This window comes from Pelodiscus sinensis, chromosome 4 (genome assembly GCF_049634645.1).
Source record: "Pelodiscus sinensis isolate JC-2024 chromosome 4, ASM4963464v1, whole genome shotgun sequence".
Classification (NCBI taxonomy): Eukaryota; Metazoa; Chordata; order Testudines; family Trionychidae; genus Pelodiscus; species Pelodiscus sinensis.
The window spans coordinates 90,676,917-90,691,468 of NC_134714.1; the positions used below are offsets into that span (position 1 = coordinate 90,676,917).

At 43.3% G+C, this 14,552-nt stretch overlaps 1 protein-coding gene across 1 annotated transcript in view; it reads left to right on the plus strand.

The window, feature by feature from the left end:
- The first annotated feature begins 1,382 nt into the window (after positions 1-1,382).
- SLC6A5 (solute carrier family 6 member 5) overlaps positions 1,383-14,552 on the plus strand; it is a 58,710-nt gene continuing 45,540 nt past the window's right edge. The window contains exons 1-6 of the mRNA XM_006111489.4: positions 1,383-1,520; positions 2,697-3,224; positions 4,990-5,128; positions 7,536-7,667; positions 8,221-8,394; positions 14,185-14,326. Of these exons, the coding sequence (XP_006111551.2) occupies positions 1,518-1,520; positions 2,697-3,224; positions 4,990-5,128; positions 7,536-7,667; positions 8,221-8,394; positions 14,185-14,326 (1,118 nt within the window). The 5' untranslated portion in view covers positions 1,383-1,517. The remainder of the gene's footprint in view (positions 1,521-2,696; positions 3,225-4,989; positions 5,129-7,535; positions 7,668-8,220; positions 8,395-14,184; positions 14,327-14,552) is intronic.

A 14,552-nucleotide genomic window follows, 5' to 3' on the forward strand; every position in this document is an offset into this window, starting at 1 on the left:
TTCATTTGAAAGTTTTGGCAGGTGGGAAAACATTTTCAAGAAAAAGGCCATTCTGCGTTCTTAGTGGTCAGCCCCCTACTTCCTTCACCTTGAGGTGCTCTATTTATATACATCATAGCCTTGCAGATGAATTTCTGCCCATGGCTACAGTGAGAAGGTGCATTTCAAAGACCCGAGGTGAGTTATAGCTATGTGATGGGTAGTCCCTTACGTGTCTAGCGCTGGGCTGCTGCATGAGACTCCTGGGCAGAGCTGATTGCAAGGGAGCAGAGCTCTTAAATCACCTGGCCAGGCACTAAGACTAATGACAAAAGGCAGTAGATGGTTTGGAAGTAAAGTGTGTTAAGGGGTAGTTTTTCTAGTGAAATCCCGGGTTTGTTTTCTGTAGAAGGGATGTTGCAGTAGGTTTTTTATTAAATGTTATTTTAAAGTTGTATTTGTTCCTGATTGACAAGAGGGTACACTTCAGATTGACTACAGATGACTATAGCATAAAGTCTAGCGAGGTGCATGGTCACAGAGGGCTGATATTTTCAAATGGAAGGACAAGAGTGTTGGTTAAAGCACATCAAGTTTTGTCAAAAAGTAGATATTACTTAAGTTTCAAAGTCTTGACACCTTGAGCTCAAATGAATTAGACTGCCTCCCAAAGCATCCACTTAGGAGTGATTATTAAACACATTGATGGAGCCCTGCACTGGAAAATCAATTTTATCACCAACTTAAATATCTTGACTTTTAAAAGAGATTTTGTCTTGCTTTCAAAAGCACATCATCTAAACTGCACTGGAAGTTGTATTCCACCCCCGTCCCTCCCACCCAACTGCAGTGAAGAATCTTGATGGAAATAAATATTTCTTTCCTGAGATGCTTGACTTTGTGTGGTGTTCCCACTTCCATTTGTTTAGGTGAGGCTTTCCCTCCGGGAGAGGCAGTAATAACAAGCACTGTAAACTGTGATTGTCTAAAGCCATTCTTAATATTACTATGTATAACAAAATGTTATCGTAGGACCTATGGTCAGATACAAAGATCTAGGGACTCTGAATAATGAAAGCTGGATCAAAACCAATAATAATGTGAAAGAGAGAGGGGGATGAAAGGCTGCTCCTCTTGGCTCTTCTGCTGTAGGTGCTATAGGACGTGTGTCTCACATGTTCCTCCTAATTACTAGCAAGAAAGTTCTGCTCTTGCCAGTTCCTGCTGGGGCTGGGTTAGTAGTCAGCCCCATATGAATCACAGTGAACACGCAATCCCACTCCTACCTGAGTGACAGCTAGCCGGCGCTCTGGCTTCTTCTTGTCCCTTTAAAATCTGAATCCAAGGGTAATGATTTATCAAACTCTTATTATCAAGAAAATGTCAAACGAAGGGCACCTTGCTCTGCACTGACGCAAACCCAATCTTTCCCAAGGAGGTATAGAAAGCTTTGCTCTTGGCTGGACAAAATTCAGTCTATCAATCGCCTGTACTGCTGTTTTTACCTCCACTAGTTCAATCTGTTGCTTTTTTAAGACATGGTAAGTGCTTATTTTCCCGTTTTTGAGATGTGGTGGTGGTGCGGGGGCTTCTTTAGCGTTTGTTTTGACTATACTCTGTGTAGTATCTATTTGTTGTTTTCACGTGTTATGTCATGTAGAGAGTGACAACCATGCAAAGTTTTCTAGATTTGGATGAGGGGGCTATTTTCAAAGGGGGGGGGCTGTCCAAGGTGCTGAAAGACTACTTTCCGCGATGGAAAACGCGTTTCTCAAACGATCATGTAGCCAATGTAAGAGAAGAAAGAGAAGGTATTCAGAAACTTATGTACTTCGGAGCTCAGTGAAAATACTATCGAGTTCCGTGCAGTTGTTTCATTAGCTGACATTGTATGGGCTTGGAGATTAGTAAAGATAAAAAGGGTACATACAAAGGAAATTGCATGGGATGATTCTGCTCCGTTTGCAATGTGACAGTGTAAAACAAAAAAGGAAGCATTCATTTTTAAATAGGATTTTTTTTAAAAAAAGATTAGATTTAGCAGCTAATATGTTTGTAACTAAGCACAGTTGACCTTATTTTCGGAAAATGTAGATCTTCCAGAGAAGTATGATTTCCTAAAGCTTAGAAAATTGACCTATTTTAGACTAACAATCTAGCATTTGTTGTGATATAGAATATCCCTTTTATTAGTTGTCTTATCCAGTATATAGAATATATCTAATAATTTCACTGGGAATATCGGGCATGCTAACCAATACTATTCCGTTTGGTTCCAGCATCTCTAGCAGCCTACAGGGCAGCTTGTTTATTGCCTATAAAAAAAGCCAGTGTGCATTGTTGAATGACAGAAAGGAAATGGGGCGTAAAATTAAAGAATCTTTCTGCAACGGTGATAGGGGAAGGGAGCATTTTACAGTCGTGATGTGAAATCCAACAAGGTTTGGAGGCGCCGAGCTGTGGAAACATTGTATAGAATTACAGGTTTGCAGTCTCTATTATTTTTTCTCTCACGGTTATCTTTTCAGAATATTAGCGCTTAATGTGATAAGGTTGCTGAAGAGAGAGCCGTGTAGACTGAAAATACTGCAAATCCTTCTTAAGGACCGCTAGCAGCAAAATTGCATCACAATTTGATGCACAGTGCTTATTTGTGAAGTCTCAAAAAGAATCCCAGCGCGTGCTCCGGTGTAAACTATGTTATATTGTCATTTTAGGATTACGCCAGTCCAAAGGATATGAACAAGCAGGTTGCCAACAGCCCTGAAACAGTTGCGCTGGGACAAATTGAAGGTGCGGGAGTTCTAGCAACCGGCCCCGAAAATGAGCTGCAGAACCTACCTTCAAAAGCCCTGTCCCAGTTGGCTAAGGTCTCCAGATCGCTCTCCAGCGACAACAAAATCGCTCTGTCTGAAGAAGGCAAGCCAAATGATTGCGAGAGGACCAAAGTCGGGATCTGCAAGCTCAGCAGCACCCCCATCCAAGCCAATTCCACCACCCGAAAGGATTCTGTAGAAACCTTCCCGCTAAAGAATATCCCCAGTGCAGAAAACCAAGGGCAAGGCAGTATCCCTCACTGCAAAATCCCCCCTTTGCAAAGCACAGACGCGGGAGCTAATCAAAGTCTTGGGAAGAGCACGCTGGAGCAAAACAATGCCAACACCGGTTGGATGACCCTGAGCCCGAGCACCGTGGTTTTGGGCACAGATGGGAACACTTCTGTTCTGCCTGGGAGTGTGAACGGGGTAAGTTATTTCCCTGTCGCCTTCCCCTCCGGGAAGCGAACCCGGTGAATCCCATGTGTTCTGACGCCGTTGAGCAAAGCTCGCTAACCTACCGATGCATTTTGAGTCTGAAATGCCTAACACACACACAAGATTAATTGGGGCAGAGTCCAAGGGGGTAATTACCTCTCAAAAGGGCCCTTTCTAGGAAGACAAGGGCGTTGTTGAAATGACGCTGCGGGGGTCTGGCTACTGCTAATACACAATCCTGTGTTAGCAGTATGGAAATGGATGATCCGTCAGGCCCCGCCATCTCAAAGAGGCGCACTGAGTCTCTGTAGCTCAGCCGCAAGGGGCTAGTTCTCCTCAAACGGGTGATAAAAAGTCTCAGCATGCGTCCCGAAGGAGAACGCTCGACCGAGTCGTGGCTGCGTGGAGTTGTTCTGCGGCTCCTTAACGCTAGGGAGCAACGTTTGTTTTCCTAGGTGACTCTCTCTTTCTGGCGTCAAATGTTGCCCTCCAGGCCAGTAACCCGGTTTCCAAAAGCGTGGCGGTGAATCCCGCTGTGGAGTGTATTTCCTGCCACGCGTGGGAGGCTCTAACTGAGGTGTTGGAACAATGGTTAGAGTGTGTGTGTGGGGGGGGGGGGGAAGAGGGGTGTTGGATGCCACGGAACCAAACAGTAACCCCTGTGTATTTGGAAACAGTTTCAAATCAGGGGGTGCTGCAGCACCCCCACCTCCACTAGTTCTAGCAGCGCTGGGCTGGAACCAAACACAAGATCAAAGCCAGCCGGCCAGCCCGGCTGTCGGAGAGCAGCCAGCGGGCTGGGCCTGGTGATCAATCACTCTCACCGACAGCGCGGTACTCAGGGGGCAAGGAGCGACTCCCAAGCAATGGGGAGCGAAGTGAAAAGGAGGCTGAGGCGCACCTGACACTCTCCCTTGGGGGGGGGAGGGAGAGCTCTCCCAGGGGCATCTAACCCGGGAGCCAGGCAGCCCTCCTGCTGGGCTTGGAAATTGCGCTGCGCCTTCCCTTCAACGCGGCCCGGGGAGCGTGTAGCTAAGGGAAGGAAGCGGCTGGGGATCATTCACCAGAGATCTCTGCTGGGGTGGAGTGCAGCGGGTGTGTGACGGGGGAGGGGAAGAAAAGGCCTCGTCTAAACTAGACGAAAGGATGTTTCCATTCAGCCAAACTGGGAGAGGGGTGAAGGGATTCCGCTACCTTTCCTGGGGCGCAGGCTCTGACTCCTAGATAGCCCTCAGTTCTGTCTCTTAGGTTTGTGCCTTTCAGGCAGGAGCCGGAATAAAAATTCAGGGCCCTACAATGTCACTCCCAGACCCACCAGGAGGGAGTCCACTGCTGCCCATAAAAAGCCACCCGGAAGGCTTAAGAAGCATTGGGCCAAGCAGTTCTTATTCCCACCAAACCCTCCCACTTTGAAATAATTCTCAGCTGCAGGTCCTCTCCTGCTTCCACTGAAGTCAGGGACAAAAATCATCAAGCAGAGCCAGATCTAGCGCTAGGTGATTGTAGCCGATGAAACCGGGAGCGCACGGAATTATTGGTGTGAATTGCATGAGGGGGACGGGACTGAAAACGAGGAGTCTGCTGGATCTATATAGTAACATCTTTTAATTCAGGATCTTTTCCCCTCTCTCCTCTCCCCACAGCAGCTGGTCTGTACTGATGTTTTCGGGGGGCGGGGAAAGGTAATTGCGGAACGGAGATTTGTGTTTGTAAACGTGGCGGCTGTCAGATCAATGTGTTTTTCCCCTCCACCCAGGATGACGATAAAGGGGATGAAAATAAAGCCCGAGGGAACTGGTCTAGCAAGCTGGACTTCATCCTCTCCATGGTGGGTTATGCAGTGGGGCTGGGCAATGTCTGGAGGTTCCCGTACCTGGCCTTTAAGAATGGGGGAGGTATGGCTTTTCCTGTCTTTATACACACTGCTGCTCTGCAAGCAATACCGAGCAAGCAAATAACTTGGGGAGAGGGCGGCGGGTTGGAAGTGGAGCGAGAGGAAAGTGCTTGGGAAAAGACCTCTCCCGAGGCCAGCTCTTCGAAACATAGCAGCGAATATCCCGTTTCGAGCAATAGTTAGGACTAGATCAAACCGTCTTTCTCGAAAAGCTGAAATCCTCATTGACCCGCCCTCAAAAACAGCGCGTTCTTCGCTTTCCCCCACCAACCCTCAAAAGATGCTCTCCTACTTAATAGTGTCCCGAGAGGGAGGAAAAAGTACATTGATACAATTTGAGCAACGGCTGTTTTTCGACTAAACCATTTCAAAGAACAAATAAAAATAAAATGTGTGAATTTAAATTCATCTGCAGCAGATACTGTTCTAATTCAAATACTTGGTTTTGGGAAAGCGAGGGAGGTTAAAATAGAAGAACCCGAAAGAAAATATACAATAAAGAGGAAGCTCTGTAAAATCTGAATCAAAATCAACCCGCAGTCATATTTTGGAGGGAACTGTGCCTTTATTTTAAAACCCATTTCACTGCCCGAGAAATATCAATTTTTAAAAAGTCTGAATAACGTCCAGCAAAATAACAAACACATAAAATAAACGGGATGAAAAGCAGTGTACGATTCTGTGCTGCTTAAACCGTTTTATTGTAGAAAACTCAATTTGCCTTGAAAACATGCAGCTAGATTAAAATACCTTTTTCTGTTGACTCCAACAAAAATCTTAGAGATAATTAGAGGACTTAAAAAAGAAAACAATGAAAAAAAAAAACCAGTTGTGGTAATCGATCAAACTCTTACCGCTGTATCATACGGTAATATAGATTCGACAGTCGTTGAAATTGTTTTAAATACCCGGTAGACTAAAACCGCTTCGTTTGTGGGAAGTGGATCACTCGCATATTTCTGCCAAAAAAGGACTTACTGAACTCCGATATATAAAAGATTCACGGCGAAATTTCTGTATTATAAAATTATACGATGGGGTTCCCCCCCCCCTTTAAAATATCAGATGTGCTGCACATACTGGAGTATACTGTAAGTACGAGAGATCAAGGATCGTACTGAATTTGGTATTTTGTACTGGACGAAAACATGCTTATATTATGACACGCCGAATATTTAGGGCTTCATTTTTTTTTCTGTTGCACTCCAGGCGCGCCTTTTAGAATGGATTGTGTGTGTGTGTGTACACACACGCGCACACATTACGAAATTGCACACAACCATGACGCTTCCCCTTTAAGATCTGTTCTCCTGAATTAGTAAAACTAAACTCTTGGAACGAGATCCCTACTAGTTTAAATCATTGATCGTGAAACTAGCAGCAGGAATACAACGAATCTCTATTTGAATACACTTTTATCCGCATCAAGGTGATAGCCCAAAGTAGTGACTTTTCCAAAGAAGCACATATACATATGCCTCGAAATCTGGATCCCCTGCTCTGGCAGTAGCGAGTAACCGTCCATAAGGCTCTGTAGCGAAATCTTGTAGGGAACGACTCTTTCTGAGCCATGCTAGGCTGTACTGGCGTTAACCAATTTCCTGTTGCATACAGCCTGGAAGGATTAAGAGAAAGGAAGGATTCTGATCTGGAAGGATTAAGAGAAATAAAAAGCCCACGTTGGAGAGGAGCAGCGACAGGCGCTCTCATTGTTCACCCTTCTGGGCAGCACCCCTAGCTCCGTTGGGATAGAAAAGCACATTTGCTCATTTCAGCTCCGTTTTAGATCCCCTGTGATAACACACCCCAATCTGCGCACAAAGGGAGTCGAGTTGCCTTAGTCCTCACACTAATCACTCCAGCTGGGGGCACCAATGACTCTTGCCCTCACGGTCGCCTGAGACTGGTTCCCTTCAACCACAGACAAGGAGGCAAGACCCATTTGCGGCAGATGATGAGGGGAATTAACCCCGATTTAATTAATTAGCGTCACCGCCTGCAGCGTGACTAGCATTGATGTCTTGCCAAAATAGGACCCCCTGGCATGTGGCACAGTTCAGAAACATATTCCTAATGCCCCCAAAGGATGAATAAGAAGCTACTGAAATAAATAGGACAGGGCTTTTCTTAAGACATGGACTAGTCCTTCTTAGTTAGTCAGCCGCAGGGTTGTGAGCAGCATGTTTAAGATGTATTTATTGAACCAAAACGCCGTACAGTGTCCCTTCTAAACAGAGTCACCTTCTCACTGCAGCAGTGTTTTCCTGCTAATGCCCCAGTGGGGTAGGCTCGCTTAAGGCTTCCCAAATTCCACGAATCTTTGTTAATTTGACTGTTTTTGATGTTGAGCTTATACAACTTGAGCACTTTCCCACTGCAGTTCAGATCTCTCTTCTCTTTTCCCCAAGGTGCATTTCTCATCCCCTACTTGATGATGCTGGCTCTAGCTGGAATACCCATTTTCCTCCTGGAAGTTTCATTGGGGCAGTTTGCTAGTCAGGGGCCTGTGTCTGTCTGGAAAGCTATCCCGGCCTTACAAGGTGAGCTAGCAAAACCTCAGTCCTCCCCACATTTGAGGGAACACTTAAGGAAGTTTTAGGTGCCTGATGCTTTAACAGGCAGTTGTAAAAGGCTTTCTTTGGCATGGTATTGTTACTGGAACCACTGTCTGTGCATTGCAGTCTTAATTTGACCTTGGAATGTTATTACAAAAGGGATTTAATAGAGCTTGTCCTCTTTCCTTAGAAAATCCAAGCAATATTTTATTGCAGTGATTTCACAATTATATCATTTCTTTAAATTACAGATTTTTTTTTTAAATACCCCGATCTGTAAGCATGAGTTGCATAACTAATGCTGGGGTATTTTTGCTGGCCCCCTGGGAAATTACCTTTATATATGCAACAGCTGAAAAATGTCTTATCTGCTTATAATACAGGGAAAACTTTAAAAATAACAAATAGTCTAGTAGCACCTTAAAGAGTAACAAAACGTGTAGATGGTATCATGCACTGAGGTTTGGACATTCTACAGTCCACGCTATGTTTGTAATCAGTGTAATTTTACTAGTATTTCCTCTCCTTCCTTTTTCAGGCTGTGGCATTGCTATGTTGATCATCTCTGTTCTGATAGCCATATACTACAATATTATTATGTGCTACACACTTTTCTACCTTTTTGCATCCTTTGTACGTGTGTTACCCTGGGCTTCCTGCACTAATTATTGGAACACGCCAGACTGCAAAGATAAAAACAAACTTTTATTAGGTAAGTTTTGACAGGCTTTTTACAATTTTTACAAGTTGGATCAGAGGAGATATTGCACCACTTTATTAGGAAGGAACACCCCACAGTCCTTATTTCAACAACATGCCCACTTAAAGCTGGATAGTTAATGTCATTGACAGTGTCACTTGATGCAGTTGGTTTAATGCGGTCTGTATAATCATAAATTCTTCTCTCACATCTGTTGGTTGAATTTTGTTTGTTTTGTTTTGGAAAAAAATCAGTAAGGCCTCAAATGTATATTTGTCAAAATTTTACAGTTCTTCAAAGAAAAAATTGGAAGCTTGACACTGAAATATTATTGGCAACAAGTTCTAGGTTTCAGTAAAAGTTTTTGGCTTTTTATGAAAAACCTATGCTTTTTTTTTTTTTACCAAAGCCCAAGAATTTTATTGAAAACAGGTTTAGAAAACAGAAACATAATCTAAAAAGTAATAATTGGTTGTTGGGGAAAATTTTACACTTCTCACAAAAATAAAAGGCATCTTATTTGTCAGCACTTTTTAACAATGATATGGTACTTGCAAGTACCATGGCAGTAACTTCTTTGTGCTGTGGATTATTTCAATGAATCATTTATTTTTAGGTGTTAAGTGCTATTTAACAAAGATTTTATAACACAAGAAATAATTTGTAAAAACTTTTTTTGGGCGAGCAAGACAAATTTAGAGGCTGATGAACTACTGAAAAATTTAGCTGAGCCAGTTTCACCCATAAAGTAATCCTACTGCTTTAATTTCTGACTCACCAGGAATAAATCTTTCCCTAAATGTCCAGTCATTGCACAAGTTTCCCTACTGGAGCAAAGCAGGGCAGAGTCACATGTTCCATTTTATAATTTTGGCCACTGAACAATCCACCAAAATTCTGCTGTGGCAGATTTAGGGCCCTGTCCAAATTTCATTTAAGTAAATGGAAATTGTCCCATTGACATCAGTGGGATTTGGATCTGGCTTTTATAAATACAGTACATTTAGTACTAATCACAGTATTTCTATTGATTCATATTTTTAAACAAACTTATATTTAGCTATATTTGCTCTTCTAATGTGTGTGAGTCCTGAAAATATTATCGCAAAGGAGAACTCTAGCAAGAATGGTCACTTGCTCATTGCTCAATTGTGGATTATAAGTGGTCGTTTCAGGAAAACTAATATCCAATTTGTAACTGGACTCCACCTGATTCCAAGCATTTTCTTTGGTCTGCGAAAGGGAAACTACTAAGTGGCTTGTGTGTCCAATGTGAACTGCTTGCATTGCAAATCTTGAAAACTCACAATGCAAGCTACAGATTCAGAAATTACTCAATACATAATTTCAAATAATAAATTCAAGAAATCTGTGATCTGTTAGCGAATGATGCACAAATTGAACAGAGAAAAATTAATGGAATACATTATACCTTATGACTTTATTTGCTCAGCTGTGCAAAACAGGATGGCATAAATAAGAAACAAGCACATTGCTTTTGAGGTTTTAGCCCTGATGTATGGATACAGGACTCAGAGGCAGTAGGATAATGCAAATAATTTATAGTAACTAAAACAATGAGTTAGAGAAATGAATAATTACTGATTATGCACTGAACTCTTAGGATTTGGTCCTGTACTGTTGATGTCAATGGAAAAGGTCCTTTAGGGATCAATTTCACAAAACCACAGGGACAAATTCAGGCCTGATGAGATCCTAATTATTTTGATAGAGCTGATTGCTTATGCTGGAATTGCATTTGATCTAAAGAAGATTTTGAATCATATTTCTAATATTCTGCAGTCTGTCTTCCACATCTCTCTAGGATCTCCCCTCTTGTCTTTTCAGGCACCTAGCAGAGACAGCTGTTGAACTGTGTGCTAATTCTGTAAAGCCAATGAATAATTTCCACATATTTACTAAAATCTATTAACACTGACCTCTTCTAATGGTGAAAATATAAAGCATTAAATTCCCTTAAAATTTAATCTCCTTAATGTGAGAGAAACCCAATCTGAATTCAGTATTATAGTTCCCATTCCTCAAAGCACTTGAGCAACGTGCTTACCGTTAAGTATGTATTGCTCCACGGAAGACAATGCAACTGGTCAGGTGCTTAAAGTTTAGCGTGGTCTTAAATGGGTTCTTGAATACAAGGCCATTGTCGTATAAAGATATAGTGCAGAGATGATCAGATCTCATTTTAAGGATCCTTTATTTCTGTCTATAAAGTAGGGGAGTGTCAACTGCAGGTTACCATATTGGCTTGATAATAGCAGTTTCTCTGTCAGATTTATCCTTCAACTGTCTTAGACTGAAACCTTCCAGTTGTATCTTAAAAAATGAGCTCTGAAAAGCCAAAAATTGGCTTCAGATTTCTTGTACAAAAAAGGAAGCACAGTTACTCCTGGACTTAATTAAATTGCTCGTCTTTCTTGATTTTAAAAGTCTGATTTTAATTATTAATATCTGTGCATGTAAATATAATTTCATGCTAACATATTCCAATGTAGTGTAATCATTATTTCTGTTTGTTCAGTTTTGATGGATAGCACTGCATGAGAAGACTTATTTGTACATGATTGCAGGGGCTTATATTGAAAGTACAATTGTGCCCTCTGCTGATATTAAGAGGACATTGCAACCAAGCTGAAATCTTTATAGAACTAAGCTAGTAAACGTTAATGCTGTGCAGAGTTGCTGCAGTGCAGCAAAAATGACCTTAGGTGTCATCCAACGAAACCTGCTATGAGCTGGCTGCAGTTGGATGCGTAACTTTATGTTTTCTGTTTCTAACATAGATTTCAAAGCTACTTACTTTTAGTGATCATTGCGCTACAGTTCTTGAAAGCTTATTTTCAATGGAAATGGTGAGAGATTATTCTAATACTTACGTATAATATATTCTGAGAGAGAGCAAGGTGTATGTATATAAGCACACATGGCTTTACATTATTATTATAGTGTCTGTATATTTGTGCACTTGACATGCACAAATATACACTAATAATTCTATTTAAGGAAAACCTTTCTACTCAATCTAAAACCATGTGTGCCTGTACACATACATCTTGCTGCTGCTTTTTTGCACACACGTGCATGCACAGATTATATTACACAGATGTATTAGAAGGGATTCTTCTAATTTCCAATAGGAATAAGTCTAAGAAAGTCACAAGTCTAAGAAAGTCACTAGGATCGCAAACAGCAGGTAGCTTTGAAATCTGTGCTACAAACAGAAAGTATCAAGTCGCGCATCGAACTGCAACCGGTATTTAGTAAGTTTCATAGGGTGACATCTCAGGTCAATTTTGTTGGTCTTCATATCTGCATGCAGGGAGAGCGTAGGTGAATCATGAGAGTGGTGACTCATTAGACCCTGGAGGCCAGGGAGATGACAGTTAAACACATCCCTCTTTGTTGGTGGCTTTGCAGTGTGACAATAGCTACGTCAGAGAAGTCTGAATTTCCCTCTTAGGAGAGGAGCTGAGCTCAGCTATGGGAAGCAATACAAATGGGAAATGATGCCTTGCTGACAATGCTTAAGCACCCATGAAATATTTTTGTATTTCCTGGGCTATTTTTATGGTCCCAAATATCATTACAGGGTTGGATCTCCCGTAGTCCGGCACCCTCAGGAGCTGAGCTGTCCTGAACAAGGAGATTTGCCAGATCAGGGGAGGTTTCTCGCTTCCTGGCCTGTGCTAAACCACTGCCCTGCCACCCCAGCTAGGACTGCAGCCTGCCCCATTGCTGCCTGGCCAAACATTACTCCCTGGGCTGGAGCTCTCTAGCTCCCACTGGCCCTGCTGCTGCTGGGGCTGGAGCTGGAGCTCCGTGGCCGGTGACTTTTGGGAGCCTTGGCAAAGACAGTCATATCTGTAATCAGAGTGTTTCTTTTCAGACTAAAGTACCCCAGATTATATTTGGATCCAGAACCTGCACCCCAATCCGCTGACGAGACCACAATCCTCTCCTGCCCTAGTCACAACCCAAACCCCTGCACCCTAGATCACAACCCCTTCCTGTCTTAGGTCAGAACCCAAAGCCCTGCACCCAGTCCAGTGCCCCAGATCACAACTGCTTCCTTCACCCAAACTCCCTACCAGACCCCACTCTCCATCCTGCTCCCCAATCTTTTACCCCAAGCTCCCTTCTGCACCCCACCTCCATCCCAAATCCCACACCTCTTTCATCAATATCATGGAAGAGTGCAGCCCTTGACCACTTACCAAATTCTTTGAGTGCCCCCCCCCATCAAAAAGTATTGCCCATTGGGCTAAGAGATTGGGGTGCAGGAAGAGATGTAGAGTCTGGGAGGGAGTTTGGGTGAAGGAGAGGATTGTGACTTGGAGGAGGGGTGTAGGAGGAGGTACAGGATGTGGGAGGAGGTTGTGACCTGAGGCAGTGGAGCAGGAGGAGGTGCAAGGATTTGGTCTGCGATGTAGGGCAGGAGGGAGTTGTGACCTGGGGGAGGGGATTGGATGACAGGATGGAGTGCAGGGTCCAGGAGGTGGTATGGGTGCAAGAGAGGATTCTGACCCGGAGGAGGGATGTAAAAGTTATGGGAGGGGGTTGTGACTTCAGGCAGAGGCTCAGGATGAGGTACAGGGGTTTGGGTTGTGACATGGGGTAGGGGTTTCGGGTGCAGGGCTGGAAGGGAGTATGGGGGCAGAAGCACAGGTACAGAGGGTTTGGGTCACATGGGGCAAGGATACAGGAAGAGAAGCAGAGGACTGGAGTGTGGGAGGGAGTGGAGTGCCAGGTGTAGGCTCTGGTTGAGAGACACCTACCTAGGTAGCTCTTGGCCTGCAGGTCCCTCAGGCTCCCAGCCTGCCTTGTCCTCACATGCCACTCAAAGTGTTTTTCTGGGCACCTTGAGACTGGGTTGGGGGTACTTCACATGTTGCCCCTGCGCATGGCCCAGGCAGCAATCCTTGGCTGTCTTCTGAGACTGAAATTATGCTGGAGGTGGGGTCAGGACACAAACCTCTTCTCCTTCCAGCTTGCAGTGTTCAGAGAAGCACATGGGTCCCGCGACTGCTTTGGGTGGCATGCAGGGCAGGACAGGCAGGGGGACTGCCTGAGGCTTCAGGGCTGTATTTTGCCTGCCACTGATACAGCCTGGCCTTCTGATAGTGGCCAGTAATGGGGGCCCCAAAAGGAATGAACAGAACAGGTAATCATCAAGTGATCCATCCTCTGTCACCCATTACAAGCTACGCTAGGGACATCATTCTTGCCCGTCCTGGCTAATAGCCACCTATATCTCAATCCAAAATCATTCAGAATAGAGCTAAGGATTTTGCTTGAACCCATATGTGGCTAAGATTCAATCATATTATTTTATTTAACATTTACAGTGATGTGTTTTGGAGTACAATTGTTTTTCATAGGTATAATTTTTGTTGGACTCTGTCTCTTACTCTCTGTATTTACATCTGCTTGGTGTATGAGGCTCATGGGTTCTGTTATCAGTAGTGCCACAGATTAACATTATGCTTCGATGAGTAAATGGGAGCCCACGCCACATTAGTTGCTCAACCATATCTCCCATTGACTCAAGTCACTAAAGCTCTCTGAGCCTTAGATTATCCATTGATGGAAAAAAACGGATAACAGATGGTAGTTGAGAATTATATTTATAAAATGATTTGAGTTCCTTGGTGGTAAGATGCAATAGAAACATGTTACCATTAAATTGACCTATATGATATAGTGTTTGTTCAGTGTTGTCCCCATCAAGCCTGGAAAAGTTTAGTCCAATACTTTCCTCCCTTTATTTGTACCTTTTCTTAACAGATTCATGCATCATTGGTGACCACCCCAAAATACAGATCAAGAACTCTACTTTCTGTATGAGTGCCTATCCAAACTTGACTATGGTTAACTTCACCAGCCAAGGAAACAAGACTTTTGTTAGTGGAAGTGAAGAGTACTTCAAGTAAGACCCCTGTTGAATTAGAAAATGTTGGGGTTATTTATTTATTTGCTAATAAAGACTGGGGTTTAATTAAGTGGGTCACTTATAACTTGTTCTAGAAGACTGGAACCATGGCCAGTAAGAACTGAGCTTCAGGCAAGAAGGGTAAAAAGCTAAGTTTCAAGAGAAAAAGTACCATCTTTTACTGCTTTGTTTGCACAGCACCTAGTACAAAGGGGGCCTCTGA